Source organism: Aythya fuligula, chromosome 22 (genome assembly GCF_009819795.1).
Source record: "Aythya fuligula isolate bAytFul2 chromosome 22, bAytFul2.pri, whole genome shotgun sequence".
Taxonomy (NCBI): Eukaryota; Metazoa; Chordata; class Aves; order Anseriformes; family Anatidae; genus Aythya; species Aythya fuligula.
Window position 1 is genome coordinate 5,720,026 of NC_045580.1, and position 26,204 is coordinate 5,746,229.

At 40.6% G+C, this 26,204-nt stretch overlaps 1 protein-coding gene across 4 annotated transcripts; it reads right to left on the reverse strand.

The window, feature by feature from the left end:
* USP28 (ubiquitin specific peptidase 28) lies at positions 1-26,204 on the reverse strand. Of its 4 annotated transcripts, XM_032201801.1 has the most exons (26): positions 26,149-26,204; positions 22,844-22,921; positions 21,252-21,384; positions 20,160-20,262; positions 19,292-19,454; positions 18,310-18,396; positions 17,370-17,507; positions 16,874-16,947; positions 16,260-16,336; positions 15,738-15,886; positions 13,511-13,638; positions 13,252-13,347; positions 11,607-11,801; positions 10,625-10,839; positions 10,236-10,306; positions 9,688-9,916; positions 8,688-8,891; positions 7,633-7,772; positions 7,260-7,445; positions 6,274-6,369; positions 5,195-5,373; positions 5,023-5,101; positions 4,547-4,626; positions 3,603-3,726; positions 2,663-2,861; positions 1-1,242 (listed from the first exon to the last, which is right to left on the reverse strand). In XM_032201801.1, the coding sequence occupies exons 1-26, from the start codon at positions 26,197-26,199 to the stop codon at positions 1,067-1,069; spliced, it is 3,450 nt and encodes a 1,149-aa protein (XP_032057692.1). In that variant the 5' UTR covers positions 26,200-26,204; the 3' UTR covers positions 1-1,066. The 4 variants fall into 4 exon arrangements, with proteins under 4 accessions (XP_032057692.1, XP_032057693.1, XP_032057694.1 ...); XM_032201802.1 differs by lacking the exon at positions 7,260-7,445; XM_032201803.1 differs by lacking the exons at positions 6,274-6,369; positions 7,260-7,445.

Below are 26,204 nucleotides of genomic sequence, written 5' to 3' on the forward strand. Positions count from 1 at the left end.
TTCTAACATAGAACAAATGCTTTTATTGCACTTTTAGAAAACCTGCATAGTCCTAACAAACAGGCTTACCCTCTCCTCTTACAGCATTTGGTTTAAAAAACTGCCAGAGTTCAAACAATTACAGGCTGCTCATGAAAGGAAATCCAAATGGGCTTGCTTTTTTTTTTTTTAAAAATGGAAAGTTAATTAAAAAAAATAAAAAATAAAAAATAAAAAGCTGATTCTAACCTTTACAGTTATCATCACTAATCCAGCACTGAAAGTCCACCAGTGGTGAGAAGGAAGTTCACTTTCCAATCCAAGAGGGGAAAACGCTTCAGGGGTTTTATGTCCTTTAACCAGTCAGCTATCACTGTAGCACAAGCGTGGTGGAGGCAATCTTTACAGTTCTGTCCTTTCTCTTGTCTCTGCCATTATTTGCTTTTGACTTTCTCAGAGGAGGAATCCTGCATATTTTCTTTTGCCAGTTAAAATACAAAAGGCAAATGCCTGTTTGACTTAACTGAAATATGCAGTTGCATGCATGACTGACCACATGATACAGAGTGAGTGCCATTGTTCCTCTCAGCTTCCTAATCGCACAATTCAGACTTCTGCTAGCAGAAGCTTGGCAAGATCTGAATATATAATGTCTTGCAGCTAATAATTTAGGAAGATGTAAGTGCGTCTGACAGATTGACAGCTAATAGTTTTGCTCACTAGATGAGCCAATCTCTTCCTCTGCTATTGTCACAATCCCACTGATATGTGCCTGCTGGACAGCGGAGAAAGTTGCCAAAACAAAACACACAACTCCTCATTTGGTCTTGGGAATATAAAGCAGATGGAATTGTCAGGTACCTGTTGGATCATATTAGTAACAGTGGCTCATGTCTTTTGCATGCTTACTTAACATATTATCTTAAAAGTGCAATATTGCTTTTTATTCATTTGTATTTACAAAGAACACAGGCCTGAATATCAATCACCAATTCTCTTCCCTCTCCCTTTTAAACACTGCCTGATGGGAGGATGCTGTGAAGGCGGGTGGTTTATAGCACACCATATCGGGGGGAAAGTCTGCCATCTATTTTACAGTCACAGTCGAGGCACCATGAATGGACTCCATCACGGCTGCAAAGCGGCTGCAGAGGTCGTACGGGGAGTTGGGCCGGATCTTCGGGGGCTCTTTCAGCACAATGACCTCCGCAGAGCAGTCGAGCAGCCTGGGAAGCAATTCGCCCAGCTTCATCTGCAGGTTTGCTGTCAAGGGGGAAGAGGATGAACTAGTCAATGGGACTGAAACAGTAAAAGACCAGACAGAGAGGGTTTGAGGGCTCCAAGCTAAGGAACGATGATGCCTTTCTGAGAACGATCACCCAAACCTGAGGAATGCCCGCACCCTGCACACAGGGATGAGCAGCATCTGCTGACGCACTGGAGTCATTGCACCAGATGCTAGTCTGGATCTCACTCAGCACCCAAATCCTGTCTGTTGTGTGGAGCCTATGCTGGGCTCCATAAAGAGGAGAGCTCTGCTGACACCTGGCTGTCTTGGGGCAGCACCAGATGCTACCAGGGTATCAGGTTTTCTCAGTTCAAGATGCTGTGCTTGCTGAGAAGTCAGAAATAACTACGTGTTTCAAGGTGACTCTCAAACATTGGCTTTATACTGGAATGAACCAGAGCATTTCACAGCCTTCATGATCTCAGAGCTTCACAGGACAACCCAGAGAGAAGACATTTTTCAGTTCATGGCAAATGACTGACCATACGAATGAGCTGACCACACGAACTCCAGCATCAGACTGTGCATTAAAGGACAGGCTCTTTCAGATGATGAAAACCATCAGCACAGTGGTGACATTTGAACTACCTCACACAATCTGGACAGGAGGTGCAAGCAGCCTACTTTTGTTTCTTCATAACCTTTTGTTTAAGTAAAAGCTGTTATGACAAGCCCAAGAATGGGAAACTTGCCTATTAGCACACATTGATATAAATTTATTCTTTACAACAGTATTTGGAGAACAAATCTGCATGTCTTTGCCTTATTTTCCTATGGCAAATTTGCCCTTTCCTAATGATAGAAAAAACCTGCAATGACTCCCCAAACCTTCATATATAAGATAAAGGGGGTTGAAACCAACATCCCTTAAGAAAAATTACATGGGGGGAGCCACAGAAGCCTAACTTCAGACTGCAGAAGAAAACACAGTACAAGGACAGCCATCCAGGACCAAAATTCAGCTACAACACAACAATCCTCTCTTCGTAGTGAAATGTTCCTCTGCGTTTGCTCCCCATACAGTCTGGGCAATTAAGCCTGAAGCATTCACATGCTATCTGTAGAAAACCCTCAATTTAGTAAGAGGAAACAAAACTAAAACCCATCTAGACAATGTTAAATCATTATTTTTAGATTAGTTTTTCACACTTAAATGAAGAGGAAGCCTTTTTCTGCAACTTTAGTGAAAAAATAAAAAGATTAAATTCTTCTACAGCGTAATTCAATTGATGATACAAATACATTTATCCTCTCACAACCTCCATCAGAAATACCCAGACTTGCTACAATGCTAATGCTGTTTTAAATGCCCTTCAGTTCCTTTCTAATTAAGATCTAGACACTGCCCTGACCACAAACAGTGTGAAAAAGGTAATGTGGGCAGTCATTCCCTACCGTCCATGTCTTCTTGTCCCAAATAGGAGCACCAGCGGTTTCTCATGACCTCAATGGCATCCAGATCTTCTTGGCAGATGTCACAGGTGCTCATGAGGTGCATGCAGGGGATGATCAGCTCATTCAGGATACTAATGCCCTCTGCCACACGAGCTTCTTCACAACTCACAAACAGAGATGCTGCCACCTCATTCAACTTCTAGGAGAGGAGGGAGAATCAGAGAAAGACTTGAACAGAACCAGGTGCTAGGTTTTGATGGAACAGCAACCTTTATCAAACGAATCACACTACAGAAAACAAAAAATGTATGTGTTTATATAAATATATGCAATTTGTTATATGTGCATATAGCATATATATAGCTTATTTATAAATTCTGATTTTAATATTTACCTTTAACAAGATTCCTCAAAAAATCACATGAAACCTTCTTTCGTTGAATTATTCTAGATTTCTATGATACTGATGGTACTCAATAAGGGGCAGAAGCCATGGTAACAGGTGTAAGACAGAGTCACATTGGGCTTGGAAACTACAGAGCACAAACTAACAACAAATCTAATTTTTATACTGCTTTTTTCTTCCTACTGAAAAGGGCATCACCTTTTGTTCAGAAAGAGGAAGCCATCAGCATCAGAAATAATTATTGTGAGGGAAGGAAGCTAACGGACAAAACCCAAAACAACTACTGCTTTTTTGAAAAGTGCTGACTTAAAAACCCAATAGTAAGTTCAGCAGTACTGGAACATTCCCTGGAAAAAGCAGCATGTTAATGAAATGTGCTCCTGGAAGGAGATATGGACCAATCCGATCCTTTGGGCAACGTGTACTGAGCAGTGAGTGAACTGCATCACAGAACAAAAAGAGCTGATGTTAACCAGGCTGCTTTTACCATTCCACAACCCTCCCCAAATGAGCTGAGCGCACTTCATTACGCACCAAGAGACACTTTCTTCTGTACAAGGCAATCAGTGATTCATTCACTCCTCTGTTGGTTCCTTTCATCAGCAGAGCCGTGTTACTTTGGTAGGCATAGACCAGGTAGGTCAGGGACTCCTGGTACCTAGGAGAAGAGTGTCAGCTGTCCAGCCTGCAACATCTGTTGCTGTAACAAGCTACAGTGTGGTCAATCATGTCAACTTGGGAAATATTTTCGATTTAGCTTGAACAGTAACTAACATCAGACCCAACAGAAAAACTAAAATTTCCTTGCCAAAGCATAAACAGATGCTCTGTGTCAAATTAAGTAATGTTCCTTTTTGCCCTGCGTTCCAAATGAGTACCTTATGAATAGCCCTTTAAAGTTTGTGTATAACTGGCTGAGACCATGAATGCCAACATTTTCTGCACTGCTCCAAGAACTTTGCACTTTGGGAGAACACTCACAGAAATGCAAAGGATAATATTTTCAGTTCATTTATATATTTTGACCTTATAAAAACCCTGCTGAGAAAACCGAACAACTGCTGGATCCAACTTCTCGAAGAGTTGATAGAGAGATGTAAGTTCAGAGAAACTCTAACATACTCTTGCCCAGCCTCTTGTTCATTTGACCACCTGAACTTGGCAGCTCATCACTGCCAGCCACCTCAGAAATCTGTTTCCATCCATGAATAATTCTAGAAGCTATTAATTTTTTTCCTGGATTGGAAAAATCACTTTTCAAAATACAAACCTTTCACAAAGCAGCACAGTCTTTCTCCAGACTGTGATAATTATGCAACTAAAATGTTAGGGAGAAAAAGAAGGCCCTTTAAAAAATCGTAAGAGTCTAAAGAGCTCCAAAATGTGTTTAAACCAAGTATAATGCCAGTTCAAGACACTTAGATTTTAGTACAGGAGTCCAAAGGGCATATTCAAACACACAATTAAAGTAAGCTTACTTTCTGTTCTGATACAGCTCCAACCCTGTAAGCAGGTAAACAGATACCTTGCGAAAAAGGCTATAGTCTTCATGCCATCTCTGTTGAGGAGGAGAAAGAAAGCAGAGTATCAGCTTCAGCTGTAACATGCACACCCAAGTTTTACATTCCTTCACAACTCAGAAGTATAGCAGACTTTACCCTTCAAAGAGATTAACATTCTTAAAAGCCATGCACTCAACATAATGATTTAGTCAACTGCATAAACATTCCTGAAAGCTCAGGAAATTTCCAGTGTACTTATTCTCCCTTATAGTTTCTGAAGATACAAATTTCAGATGAAACCAGTCAAGGCTGTTACCTACAGGCATGCCAGCTACTGCTCTATGTGCTTACTCTGTTCTGTACCACGTTCTCAGTTTCCCACATGCTGCTTTGGACAGCATGAGTTCTGACAGTGTGAAGGATCAATCAAAGGTGGCATTTCAGTCCCTTACCTTATACTCCTCCATATCGACCTCGTCAGGACCGATTTCTCTCAGCTTAGCTCGTGCTACCTTCATAATGCTAATTGACCTGCTCCGTATAAGCAGAGATGAGAAAGTCAGAAGAATGGCCCCAGCTGCTTCCAGATGAGAAAAACTTCATCTTGGAATCCACAGCACAAACCTTTCATCGTAGCTGAGGTTTTTATCTGCAAACTGTTCGAGAAGGGTCCGTTCCACAACCTGTTTGGGAGCATTGTTTTGCAGGAAGTAAACGAGCACATGTTGCAACCGGGCATCGTTCTGAGGGGTGGGGGTCTCTTTGGAAAGGAGATAGAGCCTGGAGTATTCTTCATGGAATGCCTGCCAATGAAACATACGTACTGAAACGTCCACGCTTCTGACCGCCTGAATTCTACAGGAGCCAGTACAGATCTTAAATGTGTCCTGCAATGATGGGATTCTCATGGGAGATAACTAGCCTCTGCTGCTTAGTTACGTTCTGTTGGTGAATAGAAGCCCAAAAACATCTGAAGCTAAATTTAAAAAAAAAAAGAAAAGGGGCATTGTATATCATAACTTCCTCAAATAGTTTTGGTAAGCTTCTTGCCAGTGCCAGGTTGCCAAAATCAAGTGTAATCCTCTTGCATCTGTATTATCTGCATTAAGATGCAAGAGTAGTTTGTGATACATATTCTTGTAGATAAGTAACACAGGTGATTTCTCCCTTGCCACCTTTTGTCATTAGATCTACCTGCCTCTAAAACCTAACACCAACTTCAGTATTCAGCAGTTTACATTCTTTCAAGTCCCTCTACGTCATGCATTCATTTCTTGAAGACATTTTACAACAGTGGTTATAGTAAGTATGCATTTTCAAGACCAAAGAAAAAAAATTCATGAGTGCTGGTTTATTTCCTGACACTTGCATCAAGGACATGCAACAGATTTTAAAAGGCAAAGAAAGTCTACTTTTCTTTTTTTAAACAGACAGAGAGAATTACCTATACCCTCAAAGAATACAAAGAATAAGCAGTATAAACAGAAAAAAGTAAAATCTGCTATTTCCTCAGAGCTTACAAGCTCTAAAAATTGTTTGGAACAAGGACATTATGCAAGCACAAACAGAAAAGCCATTAGTTAGAAGGAAAAAAAAAGCACAAATCTTTCCTTTCACTTTCTTGATATGTCTTTAAATGTAACATTCTTCATTCTGTGAAAACTGATTTCCATGCTGCTCAGTTTAGCAAACAAATAGAATACCTTAACGAGCCCTGCTTCAGACCCATCTCGATCAAAGGTCTGGCGGGCTTTTGCAATAGCCAGGATGACACCTTGCATGGCTGGACTCAGCATCACCTACCATGAAAGCAGGAAAACAAACACGAACAACAACAAGGAAAACGGTAACAGACAGGAAAAGAAGAAAAGGCATGGTGAAGAAAGGAAAAACTTTCAAAAGATAAAGTCTAAAGGAAATCATACGAATTCAGGCGGAATAAGCCAGAGGTGCTACTTGCTTACATACTGGTTACTCCACCTATCACATGCACTTGACATGCAGATTTTTTAAGCACTTACATCAGAAGGCTTGTTGCTCCAAGCCTTGAATTTCTAAATTCAGCAAGTGAGAACATAAAGCACACTAACCCTAACCCCTCTATGTCCCACTCACTTTTCTTAAGCACTGCAAGTAAGAAGACAGCCGTGCCTGTGGCAGAGCATTTCACTGTGCTAACTTCATACAAGCATGTATGAAGCATAGTCAACTAACTCAACGGGACTTGTGAAAGAGCCAGCTTCTAGAATGTTGCTCAAGTATGTATAAATGAGGTTAAACACTCAAATCAGTAGCTAGGATTCTCTAAGTTACACTACTAGGACTCAACTTCTTTGATAAATGGGACAAAACTCTGAAGACCTAAAGGGGCTTGTAAGTAAAGTAATACATCAGGGGCAATTTCGATATAGTTACGCCAGAAAGACCACCCACAGGCACACTGAGCAGATCTAAGGATTGAGTGCTTTTTACTGAGCTGCTTCTCTGATTGCATTTAGAAAAGAAGCTACTAATCAATTTGGTCTGGCTACCAAATTTTATTTCTACAGGGGAAAAGTTTACTCTGAAAACAGTACTGTTTCTGTGACAGACGTCTGTCGTATCCAGTCTTAGAAAGCTCAAAGCCAACTGACTATAAAGTTATAGGTTAGTGATGGTCAGTAATTAACTTCTGCACTGGGAGCTGTACCTCCTCATTATATCCATCTGCATCAGATCTAACAGAAATCTTCCCCACACTGGGGATTTCCACTTCAGAGACCTGTGAGCTAGTCTGGGCAGCAGACTCTGTTTCTTTAGCATCTTGTGGTTGTTCTGCCTGAACTGTAAAGGTTGTTTCTCCCGGGTGGGCCTTCATTGGTTCTACCTCCTTTGGCTGTGGCCAAGAAGAAAAAGAAAAAGAATAAGAAAAACAAAAGCAAAATACAGGAAAGCAGGAGGGGACCGAGTTAAATGTGGTACAGCTACATAATTACACAGAAACAGAAAAAGCAAAGGTTTATTAAGAAGAATGATACAAAGACAACAACAGGTTGCTCTCTGGGCCAGGGTTCAGTCCTTACCTTGTAGAGAGCTGCCTCAACACCGTTCTTTTCATAGGCAGTGGCTGTGTTTGCAATGGCCTTGGCAGTCTGATCCTTCACAATCATGGCATGCTCAGAAGACAGAGAACGCGCGCTCTGCTCACAGCCTGAAGACTGATCTGTCAAGACAGTGATGTGGCATTAGAACATGAACTGCAAGACACAGACTCAAATGCTCAGAGGGTAAAAGGAAGCGCATGAGATGAAAGCAGCCCTCTTTCAAATTTACCAGGCACACATACCAACTTCTTTAACTGTGAATGGCATCCAAAATCATTTACATTAGAAATTATCAGCCACCTTCATTTTTGTTATGCAGCACTAAAGATGTAACACTCTACTAAAAGTGCACATTCTCAGGAATTCTGGCCCAACATAACACAATGGCTTTATTAACATTTTAATCTGCTGCACCACCAGACAACATGATACAAGACACCAATTTAATACTTTATTCAAGTCTGGAGTGAGCTTGTTACTCGGTTCCATCAAAATACAATATTGTAACGAATGTTTGCTCTCCATTTACGTCTTCTTTTCCTCTCTTGTTCTAAAAATGCTTTGTAGCACTTCTGTGCATGATTAAACAGCTGCTACATTCATCCCAGAGGTTGAATGTATTTCATCGTGAACTTGTGAATAGAAGCCTCACGAAACCTTTTCAGTGGGTATGGCACACACTGTCAGGGATTGCTAAGTAACACTTTCCCACTCAAGAGAATAGCGCTTGGATATTGTCTACTCAACATTTGTACAAAAAAAAAGTCTGGAAGTGCAATGAAATGAGCTCATTATGATTAAATGAATAGAAAACACCATTTCTGTTGATAAGCCTGGAAGGACAGATGTACAAAAATCGTAGAATAGCTTTTTGCATTGCCAGGACATAGTCCCCAAACCAGCCGCCCTTGCTAATTCATTACCTGTTCCTTCAAGATACCTAGACATTTACATAAGGCTCCAAAACGCGGTCTTTATGACCAACTGATTGTTATTAGTTACAACAAAGATCACAAAATCAGATGTGGTATCACCTAGTCCTGATTCAGAGGACAGGTCCTGTGATTCAGAAGCAGCTGATGGCTCCATCTGAGGAATCTTGCAAGATTGCTCTTCCTCCCACTCCTCTGCCTCCTGCTCAAGCCGCCAATTGTCTTCTTGAATGTAGTGTCTCAGCTCGGGGGGCAAGGCTTCAACCTCCTTCTGAAACTGTCCGACCTCTGAGCCATCATCTTCATCTGGAAGAAACGCATCAGTTGCATATAGCGAAATACATCTGTCAGAAATACATCTGTAGTCAAGGGCTACCACTGTACAGAGAAAGGTATTTAAACTGCCCACAGTGGAACAGTCACAATCAAGCTTAACACATCGCATCTACAACCTCACATAACATATAGAGGTTGGAAACCACACGGACTTGAAAGCATGAATTTCATGCTGGTACTTATCAACACCTTTTATATCTACTTCAGTATTAAGTTTTAAAATACCACAAAAACCCAAGAAATTCTAGCTTTTGACAAGTCTTAAAATGATCAAAACCAAATGATGAAATCTCTGGTATAAAGATTTTTTTCTTATGCACACACCGTAAAAGTGAAGCATTTTTAAAAACAACAGAAATTGCATTAAATAGGGAAAAAACAAAATAAATCATGGGCTCATTCCAGAAATGGACCTGTCACAGGGAGACAAAGAAAAACTTCCAGATTCTCATCAGCAATATTTAGCAATGAACAGAATGACAGTTCTCTATTGTTTGCTTCTATTTATTGCATCAAAATGTACCATGCACGAAATTATTAGGTTCTTCTACAGCTGTTGGCCATGTATAGTGCCACGTGCACAATAATTTATCCACATAACTATTTATACATTGGCACTGCAAACAAACTCGCAAGACTAAGCAACTGTTACCAATAACTGTTACCAATAATAGGGAAGGCTGCATAACAAAAGACTACTGTGTAGGTTCAACATAATACATAAAAAAACATAACACACAGAACTCGAAATATGCAACTCCAGTACCTGCAACAAAGCTGGACACCTTATCACTTATGTACATCAGGCAGTAGGCACTAGCATTCTTCGAGCCGCCAAATGAATCCCTCTCCAATTCTTCCCATGATGATTCTGTCACGGAGATGTCATTGTATTTGAGCCAGCTTTTTCGAGGCTGATCATATATGTAGGCCCAGTAGTGACCAGCATTTGCTTGCCCTTCGTGTACCAAGACTGCATGCAAATGATAGGGAACCTGCAAGTTCAAATGGACAGAGTTCTCAGACCTACTTCTAGTAAAGGAAGTTGTCTGATCTCTGTAAAGAAGTTATAAAACACATTCACAGATGTTGCCTTGTACAAGACGAGTCATACATTAAATTTACTGCTGTGTAAGAACTGACTTTTAAGGGAAAAACATTTTTTTTTTTAAACAAATCCTTTCTCCTCTTCATCATAATACTGGGATTTTTTAAAAATACAACAAAGTGGATAACCTGAACTGACAACGATGAACAAAAAACAGTATCGGCATCATCAGTTTAATATTTACCTAACAAAGCTGCATTTTTTACCTGTTGGAGGAGAGGGTCACAGTACATTTGCTCAATGGATAGGTTAACTCTGGTAATAGACTCCTTCAGATCTGCCAAGAACATCACGAATGAGAAAAATACATAAAAAATAATGACTACCCAGGCTATTCTGGCCCTCTTCACTTTCAAAAAGTTTGAAGCCAGGCAATAACGATCAAATAAACTTAACAGAGTTGAAACTTGTACAAGGTTATTTGATGGTAGGTCCAAGCTCAGTGGGTATACCATGTACCTCAAAACATGGAGGAGTATTTTTAGATGAGCAGGAACACCACAGGGCATAGCTCAGGATGTATCCAGATGAAGCAACAGAGAGGAAATCAGGATGGCAATCAACACAAAAAACACAACAAACATTTAGAGCCAACCTTGCACGTCTTGTTCAATCTCATTTCTCCATCGCTGTAGACATGTCCTAACAAGGTTCATCTCTTCCTCAGAAACCACATGAGGAGCTGGCCGTTCAGATATTTCTGCTGGTGAACCAGAAGGCTGGAGTGGCACATCCAATTTTTTCTGCGGCGAGGAATTTCCCAAAAAGACAGCTGCATCTTCAGTCTTAGTATCCTTTCTTTCTAGTATGCTGCAAAACAAAATCCCATAGTAACAGGCAGATTCATAAAAAATTGAGAAGGATTTAATAAAGAAAATAAAAGAGGTTAAACAAAAATTACTCAAGAGCCAGAGCAGATATTTTTATTTTAGGATGGTACAACACAAAGAAAATAAATTAATGGAAATGCAATTCTTCCTTAACAAACCAAATTAAATTATAGGGCAGGACAAATAAAAGCTAGAATTCTTACAGAACTGGAAGAACACAGTGAGGAATAGACCCACAATGAGTAATTCCAAAAAATTCCATCCCTTACTAGGAAATTAATTTATTTACATAGCATGGAGTGGAGGCCAACCAAACTGGGCAGGTTTGCAATTATCCAATATTGCAGTAATTTAACAGTGATAAAAAATAGTAACCTAACCAAAAAAAGAGCATATAATTTAACTTGGAATTACTGTTTATGGAATATGGCAATGCTGTTGTAAGGAAAAACAAAAAAAACACCAAGCAAACACCAAAAAAAACACACAAAAAAAAAAAAAAAAAAAAAAACAACCAACCAAAACCAAACAAACAAAACCCCTCAAAAAACGCAGACTAGCTGCAGTGTTAGTACATAGACAAACAGAACCAAATCAGGAATAAAGTAGCCACTGACTACTTGCACTTGTACAGGCCATCATGCTCACAAGAGCCCACATACATAATTCACTTTCAGAATGAAAACCAGTAGCATTTAGTTGAAATGTAACGTGTTCTCCTAAAAATGTTTATTTCTATCTACTAACCCGTTTGGCTGTGAAAGCACGTCCAAAATGCACGACCCAGCTTGGGACTGCAGGACAGTTGTCTCAGAGTCCTGAGCAGAAGATACACATTCAGGAGACGCAGGTACAGCAGACTTTGTAGTGATGAATTCAAGAACGTACTGGAGCATGTCAGGTAGTGGAAAGCGAGCTGGGCCAGAGCCATATTTCATGTACCTACAATAACAAAGCAAAACATTCCATTAATGAAACAACATGACTGGTTAAGCTTGAGAAGAGCAACAAATAAGCTACTACATATTAATTTACGACACATGTTGTAAACAACATGTTTACAAAGAGCTGACATAGAATAATTGTTTTTATTTTTAATTGCTTTGAACGCAGAAATCGTATCTCAATCTTAGGACATTTCCTCGTTGAACATTCACAAAGCTGCAAAGTTCAAAGTAATTTTGAACTCTCATTATGACAGCATATACAAACCTGGATTTTATTTTATTTTATTTTTAAAAAGACCTTGCCCTGCCACAATTTCCTTTTCAGAATCTGAAGAATGAGTAGGGCCTATGCACACACACTTGTTCCTCAAATGCATCCAGCTCTTCTGTTCCTCATAAAGCAATGCAGCTACAAGAAGAGCCCTCTGCTATCCCTTTCAGTGTTCAGATCATGTTTCCACTACTGAGAAGCATGCCCCTGCCTTGGCACCATACAGATTCTGTCTGTTGATAGCTGCTGCTGATGTTCCCTCTCTAAAGACTGGCCGTTTCCAAAGCCTAGACTGAGTTTAGGGCTGGTTTAGCAGTAACCTTACAGCAGCTCTCCACGTCTGTGACAGTGTGTGACATGGTTGTTTAGGGATACATCTGTGGGTTGTCCCAGCTGCGTCCCCTCCTTGCTCACCCTCAGCTTGCATGCCGTTGGGGGGAGAGGAGTGGGAAGCAGAGGAAGCCTTGACACTGCAATAGCCAAAACATGGGTGAGTTATCAGCTCTGCTGCAGTCAGAGATCCAAAACACAGCACGGGCTGCTAAGAAGAAAACAAACTCCATCCCAGCCAGACTCAATACAATGCCACACGTGGACCTAAATATGAACCGCTCGCACGATGCCTGACAGAGGCTATGCCTAACACACAATTCCAAGGCTACCACAGTGCAGGACAAGCATTTGCCTTCCACTTTTTCACGGAATTGTCATAATCGAATATAAAAGAAATTTAAGCAAGTTTAAAGCTGATTAAAAAGATTTTTAGACAAAGCACCTGGAAAATGAAGCCTTCTGTTTGCCCACAAACCAGATCTTTGCTACTGATTTTCCCCACTACATAAATAATGCCAAATGCTAAGCTGTAAAGAACATCTAATGCAGCACATAATGTAGTTTTTTTTAAAGGTATTAATAGACTTTTTCAAGGAAACATGTAAATACAATTGACAGTTCCAACAGCAGTATTTAAAAATTTTCTCATGTAACAATATCCTTAATCTGCAGAAACCATCAACAAACCCAACCTTTTCGTATAAAAACACGCTTCCACACTCCAGGCTTCTCAGAACACAGGTATTTCTCCTTCCTATGTTTTCTCTTCGAATACTTGTTTGAAAGGAAGCATTTACAAAACTTCCACGTGATACAAAAATAAAGTTAGCTGACTACTTACCTTTCCAGTTTCTGTTGCAGAATCGTCATTCTCTCCTTTAATCTCTTCATTTCTTCTCTCTTCATCTGAATAAGCTCTTTGCTGCAGTAAAGGTACCTAGACAGACAAAGCCCAATCACGTGAAATGTATTTACTTCTCAGATCCAGTCTTTCATAAGTATTTTAGAATCCTTTCCTTGCTCACCAATACCATCTTTTAAATTTCTTGAATTAAAATAAAGCAATAGATTTAAACATACCATGCAACAGAAAATCTCACCTGTCCATATAAATAGTCTGAGGAAATTCTAGCTTGGTGTGAATTTTTTCTGGCTGTCCCAGTGACTGATTGAACTCAAATCGGGAGAGTTCAAAGGTCAATACTGGTGGAAGCTTTGTAAACCAGCGCTGTAAAAAAAAGCAGAAATGCCCCCAGGGGGACTTTTTTTAAGATGACTGCCAAACAGCACATTTTAGACTGATCCTAAATATCTAGCTGTCTTTAAATTCTTAATGTATATTGTGTTTATGGAGTGACTAGTCAGAAAATCAAATTTTATGAGATTAAATTTCTTTCACTTGCATTTTACACTTTTACCATAAAGCAACCTCATAATAACTTTAAGAAGACTAATTTTCATTGCCTAACACATCCCAGCTTGGTAGCTTATTAACTGGTTCAGCACTGAATTTCAGAAAATTACCAGACACTACACAAACTCTGGATGTCAGCTACAACCCTCTACAGTAGTTATTTGCCAACACAGATCACATGCAATGATGAATAACAAAACAGAAGTCCTTAAGCAGTGTGTTATTCCTTATCCTCTCTGTGTCTGTTTTAGAACTACTCAATTTAGGAGATTCAGACAAGAAACCCATTTTCTATATATATATAGCAACTGTTTCAAAGAGCCATGCTGAAAGAAAAATTCTCAGTTGAATTCATACTTCCTCTGCCTTACTGGGTTCACAAATATCTCAAGCATCCACTTCCCGTTTACTTCACCTACCTTAGCATGGCACCAAACAGACAACACTCTCTGTTGGACTCATGATGAACACACTAAGGTCATTTTCTTTTGCATGATTCATGTCAGATGTCCTGCCACAATAAATCTGCCCCACACCAAAGTGGAACAGCAAATTTTATATCTAAAAGAATCCCCTTCACAGTAAATATATATATATAATTTTAAATGCTTTGGAAGGAAATGGCCAGTTAGCAGAGCTTTCTCAGAAGCAGCCCAATCTTCAGAACAAGAGAACCCAAAAACGGAAAAGGAAAGATTTACACCCCTATTACCTACGGGAAACGTAATTCTAATTAATCCTTGTGATCCTTTAAAACTTCAGTGCACTCACCTAAGTTCTCCAAAGACAAAATGCACCTTATTCTCTATGCCCCCTATCACGCAGACTTCCTAGAAAGTAAAATTAAGATGCACTTTTTCCAATCATATTTCTTGGAAATAGAGCTTTTTCGTTCTGTCTGCACAGACACAGAAAGACTAAAACATCTCTGTCATTAGTCCAATTTCCCTCTGCCTTTCAGAAAAGGAGTTGAAGAAGCTAAAAAGCTTGGATTGAAGTGAACCTGCCTGATTAGCTCTCTGTATCCCTTTGTCTCTGGCACCAACCTACACCAATTTCAACTAAATGTGCTGCAAATGCATCCAAACAGCTTCACGCAGGAACTAGGAAAACCAGAAACAAGCATTTGAGACCAAAGTCAGACAGGGCTTAGCAGCGCAAGATTTCATTTTTCTTTTGCTAGTTTAAACCACAGCAAGACATTTTCAAACCTTCTCACTGAACAGAAATACTTTTTTATCCCTTCTAAGCCAGACACCTATGCAAAATTCTTAATATTATTTCTCAGTCTTTCTCAACCTAACTTCTCAGCTGTTCTTAATGTATATAGGATGCTGAATATAATGATGTATCTTAGCTTTCTAGTTTGCTGCAGATAAGTAGTTCGTGATTGATTTGTGATTTGCAGGATTTAAAAGAAAAAAATAAATCAGCACAGTCAGAAGATAAGAGTGAAAATGAAAAGAAAAAAACACACACTGTAATAGGGAGAAAGATACAAATTCCAAATGGCATACCATAGAGTTAAGCACTGTACTTTTACCCTCCGAAAATATGGAGGCAGTGGTTCTCCCCCTACTCAGGTACAGGTAGGCTTCAACAGAAAGAGAGAGACTTTATCACACTTGCATCAGAAGCAGCTCTTTACCTTTTTAATTTAAAACAAACTCCTCTAATTGGTTACATAGGACAACACATCTTTACAAATAAGCAGACTCAGTATCTATGTAACACTAACATACATTTATACGAGATTCCAGGTATGCAGACAATTTTTTTTTATTCAGTTAGTAGTGACTGTTAACAATTGCCATTTAAAGTTATCACACTATACTGAGACACACCTGTGCTACACGTATTTAATTTTTCTTTAGAAAGCAACCAAAACCTCAACAACAAAACTTGCAACTAACCTCCTGTCCGTATTTCACTGACTGAGTTGCAGTCTCCTCATCCATTTCTCCCTCCACCATGGCTCCTTCCAAGCACTCATTCAAGTTTCGATACCCATTTACCTGCAGGGGATACTGACCGAAGGTTTCGATCTTGGAAAAAGTGTTGCCTGGATGATGAAAATGATACAAAACCCACATTTCGTCAAGTTAACATGAGAGTTTGTCATGGGCACCAGTTTAGATGCACTACTTTTAAGAAATGAACTGCATATAGCTTTCTATATGTCTGTCAGGGTAAGCCTCATTACAGAATAAGTGCTTTCAAACACAGAAGCACTTACAAGCATTAAATACTTTCAGAAGACATATTTTATAGATGTTAAAAACAATTTTATAAAGAAGACTATTTGCAAGTTTGCTATAACAATGAAGATCCAGGCAAATTCATCAAGGATATGCAACAAAAACATGTATTATCACTGCCACAAATCAAATTTCTTAAAGGAGTTAAAAAGTGAATCTACCAAAACCTTAACTCACCTTCATGGACACCTTCAGTCAAGAAAGTGCCATAGAAAAGTTGTACCATTGGGTTTTCAGATTTATCTGCAGGGCTTCTGTTTCAGAAAGAAAAAGCACAGAATTCATTTGCAGCTTTAGGCTGCAAAAAAGCCTTAACTCTTAATCTAAGCACTTGCTTGGCAATCTTCCTACAATCAAAAATACAGTTTTCTATCAAAGCACAAAACAGAGAGGAAGCTTCTCATATACTTCCACACTCAAAAGCACATAATAATACTGGCAAGGAAAAAACAGTGAACTATTTTGAAATAGTTCAAAAAAAAAAACAACAAAACAAAACACAATCAAAACCAACCAGGTCTTTTTACACCAGTCTGTTGAGTTCCCTTAAAGCTTATACACTTTGTAGTCCATACTGGCATTGAATACAGTCCTACACTTAAGCAAGAAATGTAGATCTAACAGTCCATAAGCACATTTCACGCTGACGGAGGATCACCATCAGTAAACAAAGAAGTCTTTTTCATTACTCAAAATTTTCATTTAAAGCCCTCTCATTTATTGAGCAGTCACATTTAAAATCTGTTTCTCCTCAGTGACAAGTCAAACTCCTGGTATCATAAAAAACTCACTTGACATTCACAGCAAGCTGGAATGCATCTTCCAGCCAATCCAGTAGTTTGTGTGTAAATTCACTCACATCTTGCTAGAAGAGAGACAAAAGTTGAGAGTCAAACATACCAAGAAGGATGTGTTTTCACACTCTGCTGATTTCACAAACCTATGTGAACAAAACCCAACCAGTACTGCTGTACCTACCCATCCGAAAGAAGCATGAAACTGAAGTGCTGCGATGATTTAGACCCATAGTGAACACCCTGTTCATCTGCAGGCTAGTGGGAGGAAATTATTGTGATTACTACCCAGATGGCACAGGGTACAGCACTGTTACAGTGGCTGTTTAACTACCAAGCACGTGCATTTCACCTAAGTGACACAGGGACAGCTGCTTGTCAGCTGACCAACAAGCGAAGAGCTCTCTGAAAATAAGAGGATGAAGTGAAACAGAATTTCTGTTAGCAAGTGCTGGTTTGAAAAAAAGCAAAAGGCTTTGTAACGTGGTTTTACCTGCTGTTCTTCAGCTGACCTAAACGCATCTCTTAAAAGTTCCAGTGCTGCAGAAGGGTCCACAAACTTACGACGTGTTCCCAGCATTAAAGCAAACAGACACTGAAGTTCTTGCATGAATGCAATATTTCTTTTTCCCTGCATCACAAAAAGAAGAAAAGCCAAACCCTTCCTGCAGCTCAAAAAGCAGCATTTAAAAACAAAGTGCAAACAAACAAGCACATGACTTAAGAGGTAAGCTAAGGACCAAGGAAAGAGATGACCTTAATAAAGGACAAAAGCAGAAAGACATGCAGTGTCCTTTTTTGGAAACAATATGATCTCCCAGTGGATGCATGGGAGAAAAAAATAACTTATCAGGAACCTTAGAGAAAGGAGGTGCCAGAAGTAATAATAGCTAAAAGGTAAGGTAACTTTTGAAGTTCTTCTTTACGCACTTTGGGTTTTTTAGAATACCAAGAGCACAGACAAAAGCAAGTACGCTGAATCTCCTAAATGGTGGTGGCCAAAACCGAGAATGACATATATAACAAGCAAAAGATAATTCTATGTATAACTTTCCTTAAATATTTTCTAAGCATCTCCTGCTGACCACTCTCAGAAGGTACTGGACCTTCAGACTGCCTTAAATACCAGTTCTTCTGAGGAGCATATAACAAACGAACAATCTGCCAAGAAGTTTTATGGGTCAGATTTCTCCCTACAACTCATTTAGAAGCTCTAGAGAAAAGCTTACTTTTTTTTTTTTTTTTCCTACAGCAATTCTGTCTTTGTAAAGTATTTCCCAAATTTGTCTTTAAAGCAGCTAGGCAATTTAAGTGTTGTTAACATATGAACAGAGGTCTCAGAGGGCCTGTTTCAAATTAAATCTGCTTAAAGAAAGAACAAAACAGTATACCACAAAAGGGAAACTTCACAGCTTTACGTGATGAAAACTTACAGTGCGACTACGACAACTTTCAAGTACATTTTGTGGCAGAGAGTAGCCAAGGACCAGCCTCCGAAATTCTGGCAACTGGAACAGAGACTGAAAGGAAAGGAGAGGTAACAATTGATCAACACCTACGAGGATTTGACTCATTTCAGTTTTATGCACCACTGAGTCTTACTCCACAGCTTTTTCTGTTCCCTGCTAATTCTTCAATGGCCTCGTGTTACTACATAAACATTCAAGAAGTACTGGTGTGGTACACAGACTGCTTACATCTGCACCCTCCATATTCCTCATGCTCCTCCAAAGAAAATCTCATACTCCCACTTCAGGCCATATAATCAGTTTAATGAGTATTCTATTCTGTACAGGCAAGCTTAGAAAACGCATACAAGAGCAAGTCACACAGAAAAATGAGCTCATTTGCAGCTTTTTTTACTTCTTCTCAAAGCTAGAGAGCCATGATTGATTAACATTTATCTGCTATGTAAAATGGTTAGAAGAGACAAATTTGTTCAGTGGCACTTAGTGTTGTCTCTTCTTGTTCAGGTTATCACTAATAATATACACTGCCTAGTTGCTTATTAGTTCAAGTATCTGTGCCACTGTATTCCATTAACCAGAACCTGATACCCCAAGTGTTATAGAGCTAACAGTGACGCCAGTATAATTATATTATCAGTTCCCCTTTCCGGTCCAGTTTCTGTCATCCATTAAGTATTTGTACATCACCGCACCAAAAAAAGCAATTGCACACACACTGATTATATGCATCTGTATCTATTTTCATGCAAAAACTCTTTTTAACTGCTCTTTTTTTACGTATGCTTAGAGTAAACATCATGTAAAATAAAAACAGTATTATCTGAGGATAGCCACATTCACTCCTCTACACAGGAAACTATGAAGATATTAAATATTTAATTTTAATCGATAAATATTTTGTCTCCAAGACTGCAGCTATCACACAAGAACGTTGCCATTAGATTACCTGTATGACAGCGCTAAACCAACATGTATTACCAATGTTTTTCATTCCAACAGGCCAGTCGCCCACTCTTCTCCAGTCACTCTGTTTGGGATTCTCTCCCCAAACTTCACAGCGTTTCCTTTTGGAACGATTTTTGTTTTCAGCAGAATGTACTTCCTGTGGTCTGTCACAAAACATGAACACTTTTGTGAAACACCATCTCACAAAGAGTCTCAGAAACTCTGGAAGCTGTACTCTAGTCACAGGCAGGATGCAGAGCTGAACACTGTCAGGTGATATCTGGCACTACAGGCAACAAATATCTCACCTGACTCCAAAAAAGTTCCAACTCTGAAACGAGGTGGATGAAAAACAGGACTGGAAGATAATTTGAGATGATGGAATGAGGTATTAGATACGCATGTTTTTCTTTGTAAACTAGCTGCATGCAAAATTAGTATCTAGTGCTACTTAGTCATTACTGGAGGCAAATTCAATCCAACCCAACCCACTGTAAAAAGGAGAGAGCTACACGGTGACTGGAGTGAGGTGAATTGATACATGAGATTTCATGGTGCTTCTTCAATAAGTGCTACGATACCAGTAAAGCATTGCTTTGTTTGGCATGCCAGCCATGTCAGCAGGAATCAAATAGGACACAACTAAAGTTATTTTTTCTACTTCAACCATCACGTTGCAGTGCTGCTCCAAAAGTAAAGATCAACTATACCACCAAGAAGACGGTAACAATCCACACGCTGTCTAAAAGCAGCAGATACACATCTTTTACATGATTTATGTTTGTTTTGCAGTTACAAAAAATGTAATCAGCTTAAGAATCCACCTACAATATCTGGCAAAACCAAAAACAAACTTCAAATCCACTGACCTTTCAGCGTCTCTTTCTGCAGCCTGACCTTTTGGTGATTCCAGTTGTCTGAAAACAACTGTGTGGAGGTCGTCTTTGTTGTTAGGGTTGAGAGCAGCACCATCTAGAAGCAGAGCAGCATTCTAATCAATTTTCCACCAGGTGGAAGCAAATGTTTTCTTTGAAAGGAACTTCTAGAAAATGTTACACTTCACAAACATGACTTTTAACATGATGCAAGCATGATTTTCTAGTAAAACTTATAAGAAAAAATTCTTTTAGGTTGAATCACACTATGAGATCATAAAAAAAAAAAAAAACCACATTGAGTGGGCTTGGCTAGGAGCACAGACCATTCAGCTGTGTAAAGGCCAGATTTCTTTACACCCAAGTTCAGAGCTTGCTGGAGTATTTCATACGTATTAAAATAATGAATCAGGAACACCAGCTGTTGCTTGTATTTGCTGTGCTTTGACTTCAGTGTTGACAACTGATGCTGTTTTGAGAAATCAAGGTTTTTAATTTAATACAATTCGCATGGTCACACAGAATCAACTTCCTGTGGTAATATTTATAAAAAACCCTCACATAATCAAACTGCTGGTCAAAATAACATTTTGTTTTAAATTTTCATGAGAACGTTGTACAGAACACTCAATTCACCTGCTCTGCAAGTTAATGCTGCAGAAAGAAATGTATGCCTTGACATACATTGATTTGGTTCTCTATTCTGGTCTCTCTGGTTTAGGAGTTTCCTGGTCTTTCTGTGTTAACCAACTGATCAGTTGTTTAAAATAAATACATCTTTGTAGCATGATCTGTTACCTACAAACTGGCCCTTAGCTGACCCAGAGATGAGCTGGTTCTAGGAAAACTAACCTTACCGATACCAAAGTGGTTTGGTATATTTTTTTTTTTGTTTGTTTGTTTGTTTGTTTTCTGTTTTATTTCCCTGAACCAGCCCAAGGCAAGTGACAAATATTAGCAAAATCTGTGCCAGGACAGGAATGGGAGAGATTCACTGGCAGAAGCTGGGAGGCTCAACACTTTATCTCAGACAACATTTAAGAAGAACTTTAGGAGACCCAGTGTGAGCAGAGATGACCCACTTACTTTGTGGAAGCTGTTTGCCCACAGCACTCCCTTCCCAAGCAGATGGCTCTGCAGCAGCTGTGTCCCGAGCAGGCTCTTGAGCATGCTCCTCCGTGAGGAAGGTGACTGCTTCCATTAGGTCTCCATTAGCAGCCTAGGAGGAAGACATGGAAAAAATCCATAGTTCCAGTGTTACTTCATCGAAATTTGTATGAAATTTAATGCATCCATGGTAAAGATAGGCATACTGGCTCCAACTTTGCTTTCTCTCATCACAGAAGAAAGCTATCTACTGACGACAAGTAGCAGTAAAAAATGAATATAATAAAGGCTACAATTTATCTGATGGAAAGCACTTTGCCTTTATTACTAGAGCATTATAGACTCCATTAACTAATTTCATTTCCCTTGCCAGAGATTCAAATAGCAATAGGTCTGCAGTGCAACAGGGTACTTAGCCACAGGGAGAGACTCATAGGAATCAAACTCTCCAAGAATTTCAAGCCATATATATCCTACTGATCCTGAGGCGTTCTTTAGACCATCACTGCAGGCTATGCACACTGCAATCACTTGACATAACGCAGCACAAGATATCTGAAGAACATGCAAAACACTGATCTTGGTTCATTCTAGAAAAGAGCTCAAATAGACTAGTTTTCTATTTCATTTTAAACAATGAAATAAGTGTTAAACTACTTTACATTTATGCTAACATTTTCTGAATGTTATTTCTCAATGAAACTTAAAATTTCCTTAAATGAGTCCTTTTGTATATAAACAAGTCTCTTTGTATATAAACAATGCAACTCTTGCTGACACATCTCAAGGCAATAGCGTCTGATGATTCCAGCCTGACGTAGCTGTAATCAGTCAATACTACAATTTAAGATATCAAAACATGCATTATGAGAAAGGATCTTTCCAGATAAATGTTGTTTCTCTAACTGCCTGAGATGATTCTGTCCCCTCACTTTAGAGCACAAATGACTGTTCCGGTGATCAACAAAACAACCACACGTCACAAAGTTGCAAATGTGATTTCAGTGGTCCATAACTCCTGAAACAATTTAAATAAAGAAAAACAAACTTTGCCCCTCAAAATTTGTGTTTACTGTAACGCATGGTAACAGCCCTGTAGGAGCAGAATTACCAGAGAATGCCTACAATGGTTTAACAAGGCAGGTGCTGTTGCAGCTCAGACTTTAAGGTCTACTATTGTAAAAAAAAAATGAAGGGTTCTCAACTTCACATCGAGCTTTTGTTTCAGATGCATCTGAATACATGCTAGCCCTAAAATTCTATTTCCTTCTGATACCAACAAATGCTGGACTCCTGTATGTATTTGCCTCACGGATATATCTGAATGAAGTAGAAACCGGGGTAGAAAATAGATGATGATTTATGGTTCCCCTCTTAGGAAGCAAGTCGTTCCATTCAGGACATGCTGTGTCACTGACGCAGGCCACACACTGACTATTTCAGCAAGGATTAGTTTCTCATCAGCCCGCAAAAATGCCAGTGCATATCTGACCCTTGAATTATGTTTCAAGAGAGCCCGAACTTGCCTGATTTTGGGGACAAAATCAGAGGTCTTAACAACATATACAAACCTTCAGAGCTGCTTGGAGGAAAGCTGAATCCTGAATTCCTGTTATCTCTTTCAGTTGGTTTAAAAGCATCTGGCAATCCTACAGGCGAGAAATAAAGAAAGCCAATGTAAAAAGGTGACCAAGAAAAACATCAAGCTGCTTCTGCAATGCTTGCCAAGGGCTCACCAGAGCATTTGTTCTTTCTTTCCTTTTTACTTAGAGATCAACACAAAAGCTCAGTTAAATGTGCCAGGTAACAAAACCAACATCAGCTTCAACATCGTAGTTAGAATTTCTATTTACAGACTAACTTTCAATCTGTTGTACACTCAAGAGCATGTTAGCAGGCCCCAGATGAAGCACCACGCACTCCATCAGATGAGCCACACCTGGGGGGCACCAGCACCGCTCTCCTAAAAGCAGTAGCATCAGCAGCAGGACATATAAGGAACCTGGTACGCTCTCGGGGGATTGGAGAGGGGCTATTTTAAGCCCGGCTGCACATGCCACTTGTGCACGTCATCTCTCACTCACAATGAGGCGTCAGAAGAGGGGCCCAAGAAGTTTCCATGGCTCTTCCTTCCCACCTCACAGCAACTCCAGGTTTGGTCAGCTACTTACTGTTGTCTGTCAGCCACGGCCAACAATATATTCTGAGCTTAGCCACCTAAGAACATTTCTGTAATCATTTTCTTAATGGATGTGTTAAGTGTGTAAGGATTTGATAAACTTACATGTATGCACTTTACCTGCAAGCGTGCAATGCTGCCTATACAGAGGTTTGCACGAGCGGCCGGGCGCGCCTCTTTTTCCAGAGGAGCAGTCACTGCGTCCACCAAGTGCTGCAGTGCTATGAATAACTTCAACAGCATAGTTTTGGGGAATGCCAGCTCCCCCAGCAGTGAGGTCCCATCGTCCCCCTTTGGAGCAGCAGCTGCCGGCAGCCCAGCGCCAGTGAAAGCCGACCCCAGGAGATGCAGCTCTGCAATGCTGGAATCCCGCCTGGCGCAGCACGGATTCGATGCAGGACAAACAGAGAGGGCTGCTGCGTGTGCCTGACTGGTAAAAGCTATCTGGCATCCTGCTGCCAGTACAGGCCGATGGATCCTGGGTTCTTCAGATCACACGTTTAATTAATCTGAACTGGGAATGCTGCGGAGCAATGCAATAAATTCAAATTTCTGCTTACTCTAATCGCTGGGAAAAATCTTACCGTGTTTTAATGCAACTGGAGCACAAGTCGCAACCAGGAACGTCAGCTACTTTTTTGAGCTATATATACATCTATACTGCTGACAGATGCTACACCATGCACAAATATCTTAAAAATAGCATGCATCCACGCAGGTGGCTGGTTAGAAGACAAATCCCCCCCCCCTTTTTTTTTTTTTGATGGGAACTCTCCCAACATGTTACTCATCATATTCCCATTTAAATTACCCTTTTGGTAAGCTGCTACAAAAAGCAGCACGTGAGGACGTGCACACATCCTTCCCAATCCCTCATACACGCTTTTTCAGTCCCTACACCTAAAAAACAGAAGAGCTGAGATGTTCTGGAAAGGCTCACGGTGAGCCAGCAGCACAATGAGACGCTGCGATAAGAAGCCAAGAGCACGAGCCTCAGGACAGGAATACTTTCACTACAGCAAACCAATTACATCACGTTGCTAATTTTGCTACCTTAGTGAGCTGTATTCTCGTTGGCTAACCCTACCTAACGCTGCGGGGCATATGTTTCCATCGGAGAAAAATCCATGCTAATAAACCACACTGCAATAATGAAATCCAAGGCAGGACAGGGCATGATTTCATCGGCTTTTCTTCTTCACCGAAAGAAGGACTCGCAAAGGCTGCAGTAAACATAAAAACTAATTACCAGCCCACAGCTCTAACTTACTGCATAAAATTCTACTGGATTTCTAAGGCAATTTCATTCAACCTTTCATAAGAAACATTTGTATTAACAGCAGGAAGTTTATCCCGTACAACAAGTTTCAAGAGGCTTGCGGCTGACTGGCAGCCCACAAAAACCAAGGGGAACCACGCTCTGTGTGTACAATTTGTTAAGTTTTTGGAGAGAACTTTTATTTTTCTAACTAGCCTGGTTGATTGCTTCTGGAGTTATGCTCCATGGTACTTTAAAACAAGCTCCAGAGCTGTTTTCAAAACAATAGTGGTAGCATGCTACAGCTGTTAATACACATCGCACCTTTAAAACCAAAGCAAACGCTGAAATCTGACCTCCCAGAAAAATAACGACCACGATGACAGTGCTATTAGTATTACGTTATGGCAACAGGAGCTGACTCTCAAATCGAGATGCCGGGAGGAATGGAAGGTATTGGAGATAAAAATGATAAAGCCTGTAGGTTTTGCTATTTTCCTTAATACGATCTGAGCACAAGTAGTTTGTTTTGAGGAGAAACTGGAAACAGAGAAGGGTGTAAATGCGGTGCATAAGTTCAAGGGGCTCCATAAATAACAGCGTGCAAGGCAGATGTTGTAGCTGGCACGGAAGAGGCATGCGGAGCAGATGACCTTCAGCCACTGCACCTCAATTGTGCTTTTTATCAACCCAGCAAAATGGATATGAGGAGGCCTGCAAACCTACCGACGGTAGCACCGACAATGCTGACATTCCTGAAGCGAGACCTTTTACAAGCCAGCATCCATCCCGACAAGGAGCAATGGCCTGCTGGCTCCCTGTCCATCAGCACACGTGCACACAGGCTCCTGTACATCGTGCGCCTTCCTGACCTGGCCCTGAGCAAACCTGGAACTGCCGCCACACAAACACCTTCTGAACGCATGGTGTGCTCCATCAGTACCTTCGTCCTGCAAATTCCTTCAACGCTGCCCCTGAGGAACACTTCTCATGAAGTTATTCTCTTCTAAGAGCGCAGAGATGCTGCAGGGCTCTCAGAGCAGAGCCACGCACCCTGCTGAGTGCCCTCATCCCCAGCCCTGCCTGCTGCGGGCGAGGCAGCTCTGACGTTTGTAACAGGCGGCTGGAGATAGGTCCGAAAGGTACCAAAGAAAGGTGAAAACTCACGAGGGATGTTACAGGGGGAGAATTTTAGAAGGCTGGCAAGAACAGAGCATGCCATGCAGGGCTACCCGCGCGCTCTCTGGAATGAACCACGGTCTCACCATGGTACCTGAGGAGGGTTTAAAAGCAAACCACGCCGAGCACAGCACCGAGCCCAGCACCGAGCCCAGCCCGCGGCTTCCCCGCCAACCGGGCCGGGCCCAGGCGAGGCCTCCCCGGGGGCCGCTCCCCCCCGGTTCCCGTTCCCCGTCCCGGTGCCGCCGCCCCCCTCTCACCGCTCCGCCGCCTCCCGGGGCGCCGCCCGCGGCCTGCAGCTCGGCCGTCATGCCGG

What these genes read in the sequence shown, in the direction of transcription:
- USP28 (XM_032201801.1), bottom strand. Translation starts at nt 26,199, where the DNA reads ATGACGGCCGAGCTGCAGGCCGCGGGCGGCGCCCCGGGAGGCGGCGGA. An exon ending in GGTTTAGCGCTGTCATACAG is followed by an intron (nt 18,397 to 19,291) that starts GTAATCTAATGG and finishes CTTTCCTTTCAG; the next exon opens with TCTCTGTTCCAGTTGCCAGA. An exon ending in CAGACTATTTATATGGACAG is followed by an intron (nt 13,348 to 13,510) that starts GTGAGATTTTCT and finishes TTGTCTGTCTAG; the next exon opens with GTACCTTTACTGCAGCAAAG.